Below are 13,581 nucleotides of genomic sequence, written 5' to 3' on the forward strand. Positions count from 1 at the left end.
AACCTTTTTTCTTCCCTTGTCAAGTATATGAGTGTTCCAAATAATATTCAAGACCATTTTCTTGAAATGCCACAACTAGAAAATCTTAACTTTTTGGGGACTGTGGGCATAACAACACTTGGCAGTCAACTCTGTTTTGTTATGTTACAGAAGTATAACTTGGGTTCTGGTCCTGTTAAGGAAATGCAGTTTCCTCAGAGCCTTAGGTTTTTCCACATTCGGAGGTATGTTTGGACTTACGTACTTCTCAAAAATTACTTTAAGCTTGGTCTCCTTTCTCTGGAGCATACCAAAGGTATCAGTATGCCTGATAGTGTACTGCTTAGCTTCAGGGAAAAACTTCAAAATTTAAAAAACTCTTCTATTTTTACTTTTATTCTCTCGAACTATTTTTGTATGTCAGTTCTGGAAGTTAAAAGATTCATTAAGGATTGGCTTAATGCCAGCCATTAGGCTATAGCATTAAGAAAGTATAGCATGATGGGTTTCTGATTTCATCCTATTTCTTAAGATTCTTACAATTTTTAAAACCTATTTTGTGCTCAGACACTTGAATGGGATTTCACTAACCCTTATTGCTGTCAGGTACAAAGTCTTGTGAATGGTGTCTGATCCCTCTAAGTTAAAGTACTTCATGCCAAAAGGTGAATTGACAGGCCAAAACTGAAGGAGAACTATTTATTTGGCCTTGTTATCGAAAATCTAAACTGTAATTACTTTTGCTTTAAAGAGAGTCACTGGGGAGAGGATCATTTGGTGAGTTTTTAAGTTTGAGTGAGAGACAGCATCTATTCTTAGAGTTTGTCTATTTTGACATGTGATAAAGATGCTATATTCAACTTCCTGAACTGTTAAATTACCTCCAAGGAAGAAGGCAAGGTGATTAGTTGTTACAAGTAGCATGAAGGTTTTATTTACCCATTCAGTTTTGTGCAAGTTTTCGTTTTTTCTATTTAGCAAGAATTCTTTTGACAAGAAATGAGTGATAATGAACTTCACTCGTATTCTAACATCAAATGCTGTTCTGCATGGCTCACCCAGCATTATACCAACCTTGAGAACATACAGGCTTGGAAGGAGGGTGGAGGCAGGTACCTTGTCTAAGGCCTACTCTTAACTCCTAAATTATTTATTTTATCCTGGTAGGCTTGTAAGGCCTGTGGACTTAACTGAAACATTAACCACACTTGATTATAGTTGGTAGTTTCCTCTACTAGGAGAGTGAAAGATGTATAACTAAATCTCCAGCCTGATGACAGCACCTGGTATGTTGAACACTCAGTACATACTTATTACTACATTTTGCATGGGTAATGTATTGCAGGTGGGCCTGGACGTAAGGAAACAAGTTAGTGCAGTAATTGAAACGGTGAAATGTAAAAACGGTGAAAAAAAAAGGGTAAATTTAGGCTCTGGCATTGAGAACTGGAGAGAGATTCCAGAGATATGTCAAATAGGATTTGGTGATAACTTGTATATATACTGCCTGTCATGCTTTGCTCTGAACACTTAAATGTTTTCTAAACTGGAAACCAAACATTTGCTTACAAGTTATAGTGTCAGCCTGGATAACTTCATTGTTTACGTGAAGGACCTATCCAGAACTCTAGCTTAAATTTCTTAGCCTCAAATCCAGTGACCTTGACTTCCATACTCTCCTTAGCACCACATTCCTGTGGCTGTATCTCATCACAAGTTTAGGGGTGACAGCTGTAAAGCTGCTTCCAATACAGTTAACACCCTCCATGAGGAGTATACCTCCCTCCCTCAACCATTGGTTTTTTTTTTGTTCTCACAACTAATTAGCCTCATAGCTCTAGTTTTTTCCATAGAACTAGACCTTGGTGATTCTCGGACAATCAAAATCATGGGACTGTGTGGATTCATCAGTCCCAGCCCTCAGATAGGCTTTCGTATGGTAGGTGATGTGGGGCCCAGGAATTTGCAATTTAACTGATACTTGACAACGATTGAAGTGTGATCCCGGCTACCAGCATGAGTCTCCCCTAGGAACTTGTTAGATACATAAATTTCGGGCACCCACACAGACCTACTAAATGAGAAATGAGACAGTAGAGTCCAGTGATCTGCCTTAAGCCCTCTAGGTGATTCTGATGTGTGCTGAAGTTTGACAACTTCTCTTTTAGATCTAAAAGGCAGATTCTGAATTAGTCCTGCTGAGGTATCAGCTCCATCCAATGTGACTTTTTGTGATGCAATGTTCTGTATCTCTCCATTGTCTGATAAAGTAGCTGCCAGCCGCATAGAGCTGTTAGGGATCTGGAATGTGGCTAGTGTGACTGAAAACTGAATATTTAATTTTATACTAAATTTAATCCCGTATAGCTAGTGATTACCATAGATAAAGCAGAGCTAGGTGATTCTGATGCTGGTGGTTCCTGGCCCACTCACTGAAAAAAAAATTCAAATTCTTATTAATGATAGGGGGAAATCCTCCAAGAATGATACAGAATGTAAAAGCTACAAAGGAAAGTTTAAAAAGAAAATCTAATATTAAAAGTAACATGGGTCAGGAGTTCCCTGGCTGTCCAAGTGGCTAGGACTCCGCATGCTCACTGCTTAGGGCCCAGGTTCATTCCCTGGTCGGGGAACTAAGATCCCACAAGCCGCGTGGTGTGGCCAAAAAAAAAAAAGACATCAAAAGGTAACTCAGGTTAAAAAGTAAGTGATATACTTGAATAAAATATTTACAACATTGAACAAAGCATTTGAAGAGCACTAATCGTGACAAGCCAATAGAAAAGAATGGGCAAAAGGTAGAGATAGGTAATTCACTGAAGAAATAAAAATGACAAAGTATTGTCTTAGAAATTAGGGAAATGCAACTTCAGTCAATAAAGTAATTTCATACATTTAGTATTAGGCCCTTTTTTTAATTTTTAGGCACATTTTTTAAAAAAAGTTTTGGCAAGGATTCTGGGAACCTAGGAAATTAGCAAAATGTTTTAGAAAGCATTTGGCAGAATCTCATTTAAATGAACATAATTTTAGGAAATTCCCTGGCGGTCCTGTGGTTAGGATTCTGAACTTTCACTGCATAGGGCCCGGGTTAGATCCCTGGTTGGGGAACTAAACCCCACATCCCACAAGACTTGTGGCATGGCCCAGAAATAAATTAAACGAACAGAATTTTATGCCAGCATTTTATTTCTAGGAATCTAAAGGTAGTAGTAGATGCTGTACTCAAATGTTTTGCTGTACTCAAATGTTTACAAGATATCCTTTTTTTCATTCAGTACTGCATGTAATAGCCATTTGAAACAATCCAAATAACCATTAATGGAGTAAAATAAGTTATTACACATTTTTATGACATGAGGTGTAGCTGCAGTCAATAAAGTTAAATGTACTGACACAGAAAGTTCTCCAAAACATAAAGATTAGAAAACTTAAGCTTTCTGTAGTGTGCTTCCACTGAAGTTTTTAAAAATTCGGAATGCACATGTTTTATGTACATGGAATGGATAGAAAGTAATGGATATGTGCAAAACGTTTTTAGAGGTTATTTCTGGGAATGAGATTTGGGTTGTGGTGAAAGGATTTATTCTAATCCTGTATACTTAGAATTTGTTCATGTATTGTGTTAAAAAAAAAGTGGTTTGACAGAATATTGAAATTTTGAGGTAGAACTTGAGTAGGATACTTACATGAAATGTCAGTGCTAAGCTAGTTGGAATTGAAGAGATTAAAAAACTCTGAAGCTAGGGTATTGATTGGATTATTTTCCTGGAATTTGAAATCACTCAAGATGATTGTCAAGAAATACGGTAGAGACAAAGACATTTTACTATTTCCCAGAGTACTGAAAGAATGTGGAACATGACCATTATGGATGGCAGTAAAATAAAGAGTTGGTAGGGAATTCCCTGGCGGTCCAGTGGTTAGGACTCTGTGCTTTCACTGCTGAAGGTTCAATCCCTGGTCGGGGAACTACGATCCCGCAAGCCATGTGGCGCAGCCAAAAGAAAGTTGGAAAATGCAATCTTCACCTTAAGATAAAATTCATAAGGTTTTCAGCCATGAATTGTGGGGTCAGTCATTTGGAATTAACTTCAGGTAAGAAACCAGATTAGGTCTTTGTGGTCTCTGTTGTCCCATGGAAAGTAACTTGTATTTTACATGAAATACTATCTGGGAATCAAGAAATACAAAGTAGGACCAAAACATGTCAGAACTCTAAAATAGATGACATTATTCAGAAATACTGTTGTTAAGGCCTATCTCAAACCAAGCTAATCAAGTTTATTTACTTTCATTTTAGACAGTATTACTTATAAATTTAGCAGGTTATCTGATTTCAGAAGAGGACTTGAGGTTGCTGGGGCCAAACTGACAGCAAAGAAGTTAGAAAAATCAATTTACAAAGTTGAGCATAGTGGAGAAATATGCCTCGGTAACATTGAAAGCATTTAGCGTTGCATTTTGGTACAAAGATTTAATTATAACCCAGCTGCCCAAAGAACAGTTAAATTTCCTGATAATCTGCTAAAAAGACAAATGTGTAAATACATTTCAAAAAGTAAGCCTCAGTTAACCTGGAAATTTAGGTCGAAATCTTCACTTTGAAACTTCGATTAAGTGTCAGTTTAAATGTTTGACGGTTAAAATTTTGGCCACGACCAAAATTGGTGATACAAAACCGAAGGATCTTAACACTATGTCAATAGTAAGTAAAAATACTAGCCGACACAAAGACAGTGCTAACTATGTGCCAGACGCCAGACATTGTTCTAAATGCTTTTCACATTTTAATCTACTTAATTTTTGAGACGCCCTTATGAGATTATCTCATGATGAGGAAGGTGATATACAGAGATTTTAAACCTAGTGACAGTTTAGTAAGTGGCAAAAACAAGATTTTAAACCCAGTCTGGGACTTCCCTGGTGGTCCAGTGGCTAAGGCTCTGTGATACCAATGCAGGGGGCCTGGGTTTGATCCCTGGTCAGGGAACTAGATCCCACGTGCCACAACTAAGAGTTCACATGCTGTAAATCCCACATTCTGTAACCAAAAAACTCCCGCGTGCTGCAACTAAGGCCCAGCACAGCGAAATAAATATTTTTAAAAATTAAAAAAAATAAACACAATATGGCTCCAGTAGCAATACTCTTTTAAGTATCTTATCCTATCTATAGAAACTTGAACTCTGATAGTCGAGGGAGGCAAGTGAAATATATAGGTCCCTATTAACTGGGATGCTGCCCAGCATAATGGGAAGAGCACATATTGCAAAACAAAAATGTATATCCTGCATCCATTGAAAGTACCTTTGACCCCACATCACCGTGGAATGAATTCCTAGTTGCCAAACCCAGTTCTTTACAGCCCTTATTTTATAGAATGGTTATGTGATTTATACTATTGACCACTTTCTCTTTAACATTCTCTATTTTTGATTCTTACACTATGTTCTTTGGTCTTTTCCTTATTCCTCTGCTGCTTCCTTACGTAGTTTATTTTTTTCTACCTGCCCCATACATGTTGCTGTTTTCTTGGGTTCTTTCCCTCTTACTAGGCAAGATTACCAAAGACACTTCAAATTTAACATTCTCTTCTATTCCTGCTCCTTTAAATTCTCTGATAGTTCTTGCTGCCAAATAGGAAACTTTCACTATCACGCATAAAAATGAGAATTAGGGCTTCCCTGGTGGCTCAGTGGTTGAGAGTCCTCCTGCCGATGCAGGGGACACGGGTTCGTGCCCCGGTCTGGGAAGATCCCACATGCCGCGGAGCGGCTGGGCCTGCGCATCCGGAGCCTGTGCTCCGCAAGGGGAGAGGCCACGACAGTGAGAGGCCCGCGTACAGCAAAAAAAAAAAAAAAAAAAAAAAAAATGAGAATTAATGTGTGCTGGTCGGAGAAAGTCTGGGGAACTAGCTTCATGCTGAACTACTCCATTTAGCCATGTTTGTTCTAATAGATTAAGGGTCTCCCCCACCCTGCCCCCAAATACCTTGAATAAAGGATGTCCTGTTTATTTTACCATTTTTCATGCTCAAGGACCACTCACCTACCACTGCCCAGCCTCCGCTCCCATCCAATACCCTGAGAACTGGTTCTGGCTTCTCTCTATACTCATCTCTTTACTTTTTTTCCCCTTCCTCACCTCTAACCTTCCTCACCTGCAGTTCCACAAAAGGAACATGCTCTTTAATGCAAATGTGTGCTTGGAATATTCTTCCTTCCTACTTTACCCTAGGAATTCTACTGATGTTTTGCGACCAATCTATCAGCCTCCTCCACCTAGTGACAATTCCTCCTACATTTCTAGATGACCCAAATTTATCCCCTCCTTCTTCCTCCATACATTTTACCCTATACTAACCAGGACCCATCACACTTGATTGCATTTTTTACTCGTCTGCCTTTCCTTAAAAGAGGTCCTAAGTCTTACTTATCTTTGCTTCCTCAATGCCTAGCACACATTTGTTAAACGACTGGTTACGTGAGTTTCTTTGTAGCTTTAATTCTGTCTGGATCCCTGACCTGAGTTATCTGAAAGCTTCCAATCTCGCTAATTAGAAAGAAACACCGTTTGCCTCTAGAGAAGGATCCTAACAGACAATGTCAGTCAGTGGTGCTTCACGACACCACCACTTCCCTAACCCCGCCCTTGAGATTGCCACCTAGCTCAAGGTCCTATCTAAGGAGAGAGCTCAAGGACAGCCAGTTACAGCCAAAGGGCTTCCCCACAGGAACTCGGTCCCTTTCCTAAACGCAGTTCCGCCAAGTACTCTCTCCAATTGACATCTCTGTTGTCCAATTATGTTTCGAGGCTCTGAGGGTTGCACCTAACTAGACACTGTCCAATAAAAAAAAAGCAATTCAGATTAGCACCAATTTTGGCCAATGGTTGAGAAGATGGGAGGTTATTAGCCTATAGGAGCAGCGCTGAGAGTGATGAGCAGCAAGATCATCCAGTGGCCATGCCTACTGCAGAGTAGGCCTCGCCCCCCAGCCGTGGGGAGTTGGAGGCTAGATTGCTGCAGCGCTCAGTCGCCACCCGGGCTCCGCCATGTTGGGCCTCGTGGGTCGTGTGGCCGCCTCCACGGCCTCTGGGGCCTTTCGGGGACTCAGCCCTTCAGCGCCGCTACCTCAAGTCCAGCTCTTACTGCGGGCCGCTCCGGCAGCGCTGCATCCTGGTAAGTGCCTTGCTCTAGGGGCTGGGTTCGTTTCTGCCGTCCCATGACCTTGAGCCTGGGGCCGATAGTCGCTTGGGCCTAAGGGATCTGTGGTGCTAGAAGGACGCCAGGGCCAGCGCCCTGCCCTCTAACGGCGGGAAAACAAGAACAGGACCGATCTAATTCCGTCTCATTTTGGAAGGGGGCGTTGTGTGACGGAAAAGTGTGGGCAGGTGCATTGAGCTTCCCGTGGAATGGGGGCACCGAGCCCTCGAATAATGGGGTTTTGTGCAGGAGGATGGGAAGATGGTGCAGGCTCTTTCTCCGCTTCCAGTGCGGCCCTCCCTCTGGACCCGCCTTCCGTGCAAGCGGAAGGAGGTCGGGCCTGGGCTGTATTCACCAGTACTTGTGAGTTATGTCGGGGTTTCCGATGACCTTTAACTGTCCTAACCCCAGCTTCTTCCATATCTTTTTTGTCTGTTAGCCAGAGACTATGTCGCTCAACCATCTCCGTCGCCAAAGGCAGGCGCCGCCACTGGGCGCATCGTGGCGGTCATTGGTGCAGTGGTGGACGTCCAATTTGATGAGGGACTGCCACCCATCCTAAATGCCCTGGAAGTGCAAGGCAGGGAGACCAGGCTGGTTTTGGAGGTGGCACAGCATTTGGGTAAGTAGAATTTGTTAGGAATAGTAAAGATCTTGTTTGACCGAAATATCCCCCCAAACTAAGCTGTCTTCCTTCTATGATGATTTTATCAAAATGACTTTCGTTCTTCTGAGTTTGCTGAAGCCACATTTACGTACTGAGAAGGAGTCTTGGTTGACTTAGGTGTTCAGTGCCAGTTACACTTCATTAAATATCATGAAGCCAGTTTGTCCTGTATAACCCTGCAATGCCTTATCTGACAGGTGAGAGTACAGTAAGAACCATTGCCATGGATGGTACAGAAGGCTTGGTTAGAGGCCAGAAAGTCCTGGATTCTGGTGCACCAATCAAAATTCCTGTTGGCCCTGAGACCTTGGGTAGAATCATGAACGTCATTGGAGAACCTATTGATGAGAGAGGTCCCATAAAAACCAAACAGTGAGTATCCCCCTCTTGTTGCATCTACACAGAAAGGAACTGTTTTTCCTAGCAGTTTTATACGTTAAGGTGACAGCCTCTACTATAGCAGAATTTTCGTGCAGAGAATACTTAAAGTGCCGATATATTCATTTATTAAAACCACACAGTGCAGCTTCTTCTGAAGAAAATTAATGATGCAGAAGTTCTGATGGTAAAAAAAAGAGAGAAAAAAATCAAACTGCTACTTAGGGCCCAAGTTGATTATTTCAGTTCATTTTAATACCAGTGGCCTTTGTATTTCTTGTTGGTATGTGAAGAAGTGCTGTTAAGTTAGGGCTCTGTAAAAGGAAAACCTTATGACAGTTAAAGTTGTCAGGGAATGGGATTATTGCTTCCTGAGGTGATGAAATCCCCTTTATTGCAGAATATTTGGGCTTGATGGTGGGTGACAGTTTTATCTAGAATGTTACATAAGAGATAAGATTATGAGTAAAGGGTTAGGCTTGAGAATTGAGAGGTACTGTTTAATAAGAATAGACGCTGATCTTCTACCTTTACAGATTTGCTGCTATTCATGCAGAGGCTCCTGAATTCATGGAGATGAGTGTTGAGCAGGAAATTCTGGTTACCGGTATCAAGGTTGTGGATCTGCTGGCTCCCTATGCCAAGGGTGGCAAAATTGGTATGTTAGTGGTGGGTAGATATTTTCCAAACCTAATGTGTGGAAAAAAATCCTACAGTGTTATGAGTGGGTACTGAGATCTATCCCTCACTGATGAGTAGCTTCTGACTTTCGTTCTTCTGAGTTTGCTGATGCCAGCTGCCATTTCTGAGAAGGGAGAAGATGGAAAGAAACAAAATTTTTTTTTGAAGTTTGCTTATTTGGAAACAAAACTCTTATTCTTTTTTTCTCAACCTCTCCTAGGGCTCTTTGGTGGTGCTGGAGTTGGCAAGACAGTACTGATCATGGAGTTAATCAACAACGTTGCCAAAGCCCATGGTGGTTACTCTGTGTTTGCTGGTGTTGGTGAGAGGACTCGTGAGGGCAATGACTTATACCATGAAATGATTGAGTCTGGTGTTATCAACTTAAAAGATGCCACCTCCAAGGTGAGCACTGAGCTGATTGATGTCCACAAAGTAGTGCCAGGAAACTGCTGCAGTTGACTGCATTGCTAGGTGAAGCCATGTTCTATATTTTCATTTTATTGTCCCAGGACCTACAAACGAAATTTGTCAGTGCTTTTCCCCCAGCTTCTAATACACTAATGTACATTTTGTTTTTTCTTTGATATTTGTAGTCTTTGTTTTTGGTACATAGACCCATCATTTGAAAGCTAACTTTGGGGGGAGTTGAAGGTGGTTCTTATATCTCAGATTACCCTATTTTGTGCCTTTCACTTATTTACAATTTATTTCCTTTCTACTGTAAGAACATTGCCTCAGTAATTATAAGAAATTACCTTTCATGTTGTTTTGAACTACATCTCTAAAAGGGAAAATTGTGAACAAAAACATAGACATCTGAGGAGGGTTTTTTGGTAGTTTCTCTGATTTGGGGACCTTGGGTGTATGGCTTTCCCACTCCTCTGCCACAATTTCTGAATTTGTATAATTACTGCAGGTCGCGCTGGTGTACGGTCAAATGAATGAACCGCCTGGTGCTCGGGCCCGGGTAGCTCTGACTGGACTGACTGTAGCTGAATACTTCAGAGACCAAGAAGGTCAAGATGTATTACTGTTTATTGATAACATCTTTCGCTTCACCCAGGCTGGCTCAGAGGTAAGAGAGAAGGCTTGAGAGAACCTGGTTCATTTGACCTTTCTATGGAATGATGCAGATGAGGCTAAAGATTTTTTTTTTTTTTTTTTTTTTTTCCAGGTGTCTGCTTTATTGGGCAGAATCCCTTCTGCTGTGGGTTATCAGCCTACCCTGGCCACTGACATGGGTACCATGCAGGAAAGAATCACTACCACCAAAAAGGGATCTATCACCTCTGTACAGGTGAGAACTGCTAAATGGATGAAGGTCTAATTTGTATAAAGGCATGTACAGAAAGGTACAAAATCTAGTTACTTATATCTCAAAAGGCTTTTAAGTAGGTACCTGAGCTCCCTGAAATAATGTGTAAAATTCTGCGTGTGCATGTTAAAGACCCTAAAAGATTAAGAAACCACTCATCTAAACTAATTGAAGGTGTACATGTAAATGTAGATCACAAAGTAGTGGTTTCCATCCTGAAGGGGAGTTTGAAGCTGCATGGAAACTGAGCATTAAATATGGACTACACTAACTACTACAAATTTTCAAATGTATGTAGATGGTATATAGTAAAAATTATCTAGAAGTTTGTCTAAATTTTATTAACTTTCATGGTTCATTTTCCTGATGAATTAGTATAATAGTGCAAGGGTTTTTGTTTTTTACTGTTAAAGTCGGTATCGCTACAATAGAGTTAAAAAGTAGGATGAAGAACAAAAGGAATAACAATGAAAATTCTTTCATCACGTCTTGGAGGGACTAGATAATCTATAAGCTTACTCAGCCACTATTAGGGGTGATAAGAGCCCACATTTTTTGAGGTGGACTCTTGAATGCTGAGAAGATAAGAGTGACATAATGAGGAGAGGTCAGAAAAGGGGATGGCTTAAGTAGAATTACTTGGCTTCCTGCTGCTCTTCATGGGTTCTTGACTTTAGGCTATCTACGTGCCTGCTGATGACTTGACTGACCCTGCCCCTGCCACTACCTTTGCCCATTTGGATGCTACCACTGTGCTGTCCCGTGCTATTGCTGAGCTGGGCATCTATCCAGCTGTGGATCCTCTGGACTCCACTTCTCGCATCATGGATCCCAACATTGTTGGCAACGAGCATTATGATGTTGCCCGTGGGGTACAAAAGATCCTACAGGTGAGTACTGCAGGTGAGATCAGTGGCCATAAAGTTGTAGAGGGAATTTGGGGACTGTATTAGGACCGTATCTCTCCTGGTGATTTGTGATTTGGTTTAGAGCAAGAAAAGATGAGACCAGCCGTTCCTAGTGAGTGTTAATGAGGTCTCTTGAGTTTCCAGGTACTCCACGTTTGTAATCCAATATTTTCTAACACCACCTAATAGACTCGGAGTAAGGGAAACAAGACACTGATCTTAGCTGAGGGCTCTCATGACCCCCAAGTAACTAATTTGTTTCAGTTAAGTGCAGTAAAATGCTGTATACAGAGCTCAGTGTGAATATAAAGTTGTGTTAATCCTTAGGTTTTTGTCCAAATTAGAGGAATGTAAATGTTTACTAGGCCTCTCTTAATCTTGTTTTCTCATAGGACTACAAATCCCTCCAGGACATCATTGCCATCCTGGGTATGGATGAACTTTCTGAGGAAGACAAATTAACTGTGTCCCGTGCACGGAAAATACAGCGTTTCTTGTCTCAGCCATTCCAGGTGGCTGAGGTCTTTACCGGTCATATGGGGAAACTGGTACCCCTGAAGGAGACCATCAAAGGATTCCAGCAGATTTTGGCAGGTGAGATTTCAAGTATAAGGCTGAACATAAAATGGCAAAGAAACTGCAATCCCTTGAATGCTTGCTGTGCTGTGTTCCCATTCCAGGAACCATCAAGCAATATATAAATATATTGTGCCTAATTACATAATTTTTATATAAAAGTAAGTTATTTCCCATCAGTTTTCTTTGGAAATACTCAATGTCTGAGAGTAAGACTTAGACTTACTGAGTGCTTTCATGCTAGCTACTCTTCTAAGTGAATTACAACATCCTTATAAGGAAGGCATTATTATCCTGTTTTACAAATTAGGAAACTTGAAGCATGGAAAGTTTAAAATAACCAGTCCCAATATCATACAGCCAAAGTAGCAAGAATTTGAACCCAGGTTATATGACTACGGACCGTTTGTTCTTAAGCTGTACTGTAGCGTCATGTCTTGTAAATTGGATTTGTGAGGGAAGTTTAAGAAAAGATACCTAAGATGACACGATTTCACCACATTCTGACTGGTGGCCTCAAGTGGTGAGGTATGTACCCACTGCAGAAAGTTGATAATATCCTTCACTTCTCACCAGTTGGATTTTTTTCCATGTAGGTGAATATGACCATCTCCCAGAACAGGCCTTCTATATGGTGGGACCCATTGAAGAAGCTGTGGCAAAAGCTGATAAGCTGGCTGAAGAGCACTCCTGAGAGGGTCTTTTTGGCAAACTAAGCACTCATCCTCCGTGCTGTCCCGTCTCCTTGCTCCTAATCCAGAAATTGCAGTTTTCTCTGTAGGCCACATTCCTGAGAGCCTTGATTGAAGACATTGTGTTCTGTCTGAAGAGTATTGAAGGTTTCCAATAAAAAGTACATCCCTCAGCATCTGTCTGTTTTTCTTGGTCTTGACAACACAGCCAACACTGACGTTTTTAATAGTAATTTTAGAATAACCACACACAAGAAACAGCACGAAGTAGGCCATATATATTTGAAATGGGGTCATCAAAAAAGAAAAGCCATTGTCTTGGATTGATGAACAGCTGTGAGTTTTGTGAATGGGTTTCCTGGGGATGATGTGATCTTAATAGTAGGGCCTCATCTTTTGCCCTTTTATGTCATTGTTCAAAGGAAGTTGATTTTTTGCCTCTTGTATATAGTGCATTTCTGCTTTTTAAAAAGCCAAAGGACTTTTTAGAAGAGCATTTTGGGGAAAATGGGTTGGGTTTAGAAATAACAGCTATTCTAAGAGAAGGCAGGGGTTAATCAGTGAATGAAATTTTTTGGAAATGATAACATGTTCTGAAGGATTAAAATTGAGTCAAAACAGCCCTCTTTTCTATCTTTCTACCTTCCTTTTTTTCAGAAGGTGTTCCAAACTACTGCCTCCTAACTTATATTTTGGGCAAGACTAGTATGTTTGTGATTCCTTGAGGCAATGCAGAATATAAAGTACCATGGGGCCTATTCTGAGGTCTGCCAAAACCCCTTAAGAAAATTGGGGAAAGAATCTTACAGGAGAATAGTAATTTTCAGTGGTGTTGGGCTTGGGTTTCTGAACTAAATAATGGAATTAGACAATTTTCCCTTCATCTTAGCCCACTAAAACAAGCAGGATTGCAAGGATTACTCAAAAGTACACCCACCTTTTCAAACAAGTGCAGGGTTGGATTTGATGCCCCTTAAACATTCTTTTCTGGGCCCAGACCCATCTCCTACTGCCCTCTGGTGGTGGTAGGACTGGAGGCTCTGCAAGAACTCTGATCTCACCATTTTGAAATCCATGAAGGCCATTTGCTGGGATGTGGTTCTTTGCTAATGACTGTTTACAAACCAGCTGGGGCTTTTGTCCTAAGGAGGAGCCTGAATCTATAAGCTCCACCC

At 41.0% G+C, this 13,581-nt stretch overlaps 1 protein-coding gene and 2 non-coding genes across 3 annotated transcripts; all 3 read left to right on the top strand.

The window, feature by feature from the left end:
- Positions 1–6,932: 6,932 nt before the first annotated feature.
- Positions 6,933–12,579, top strand: ATP5F1B (ATP synthase F1 subunit beta). The gene is made up of 10 exons (XM_065886577.1): positions 6,933–7,162; positions 7,626–7,808; positions 8,051–8,225; positions 8,768–8,889; positions 9,133–9,317; positions 9,832–9,990; positions 10,090–10,212; positions 10,908–11,120; positions 11,531–11,732; positions 12,311–12,579. Exons 1-10 carry the CDS (start codon positions 7,036–7,038, stop codon positions 12,406–12,408), a joined length of 1,587 nt encoding a protein of 528 aa, XP_065742649.1. The 5' UTR covers positions 6,933–7,035; the 3' UTR covers positions 12,409–12,579.
- On the top strand, positions 7,879–7,953 carry LOC136131638 (small nucleolar RNA SNORD59). Its single transcript, XR_010656373.1, has one exon. It is a non-coding gene; the product is annotated as a small nucleolar RNA SNORD59 (small nucleolar RNA).
- Positions 8,975–9,045, top strand: LOC136131639 (small nucleolar RNA SNORD59). The gene has a single exon (XR_010656374.1). It is a non-coding gene; the product is annotated as a small nucleolar RNA SNORD59 (small nucleolar RNA).
- Positions 12,580–13,581: the final 1,002 nt, after the last annotated feature.

This window comes from Phocoena phocoena, chromosome 11 (assembly GCF_963924675.1).
Source record: "Phocoena phocoena chromosome 11, mPhoPho1.1, whole genome shotgun sequence".
Lineage (NCBI taxonomy): Eukaryota > Metazoa > Chordata > Mammalia > Artiodactyla > Phocoenidae > Phocoena > Phocoena phocoena.

Excerpts from the sequence above, each read along its gene's own strand:
- ATP5F1B (XM_065886577.1), top strand. The coding sequence starts at position 7,036 with ATGTTGGGCCTCGTGGGTCGTGTGGCCGCCTCCACGGCCTCTGGGGCC. Across the intron at positions 7,809-8,050 it reads GGAGGTGGCACAGCATTTGG|GTGAGAGTACAGTAAGAACC; the intron begins GTAAGTAGAATT and ends CTTATCTGACAG. Across the intron at positions 8,890-9,132 it reads TGCCAAGGGTGGCAAAATTG|GGCTCTTTGGTGGTGCTGGA; the intron begins GTATGTTAGTGG and ends AACCTCTCCTAG.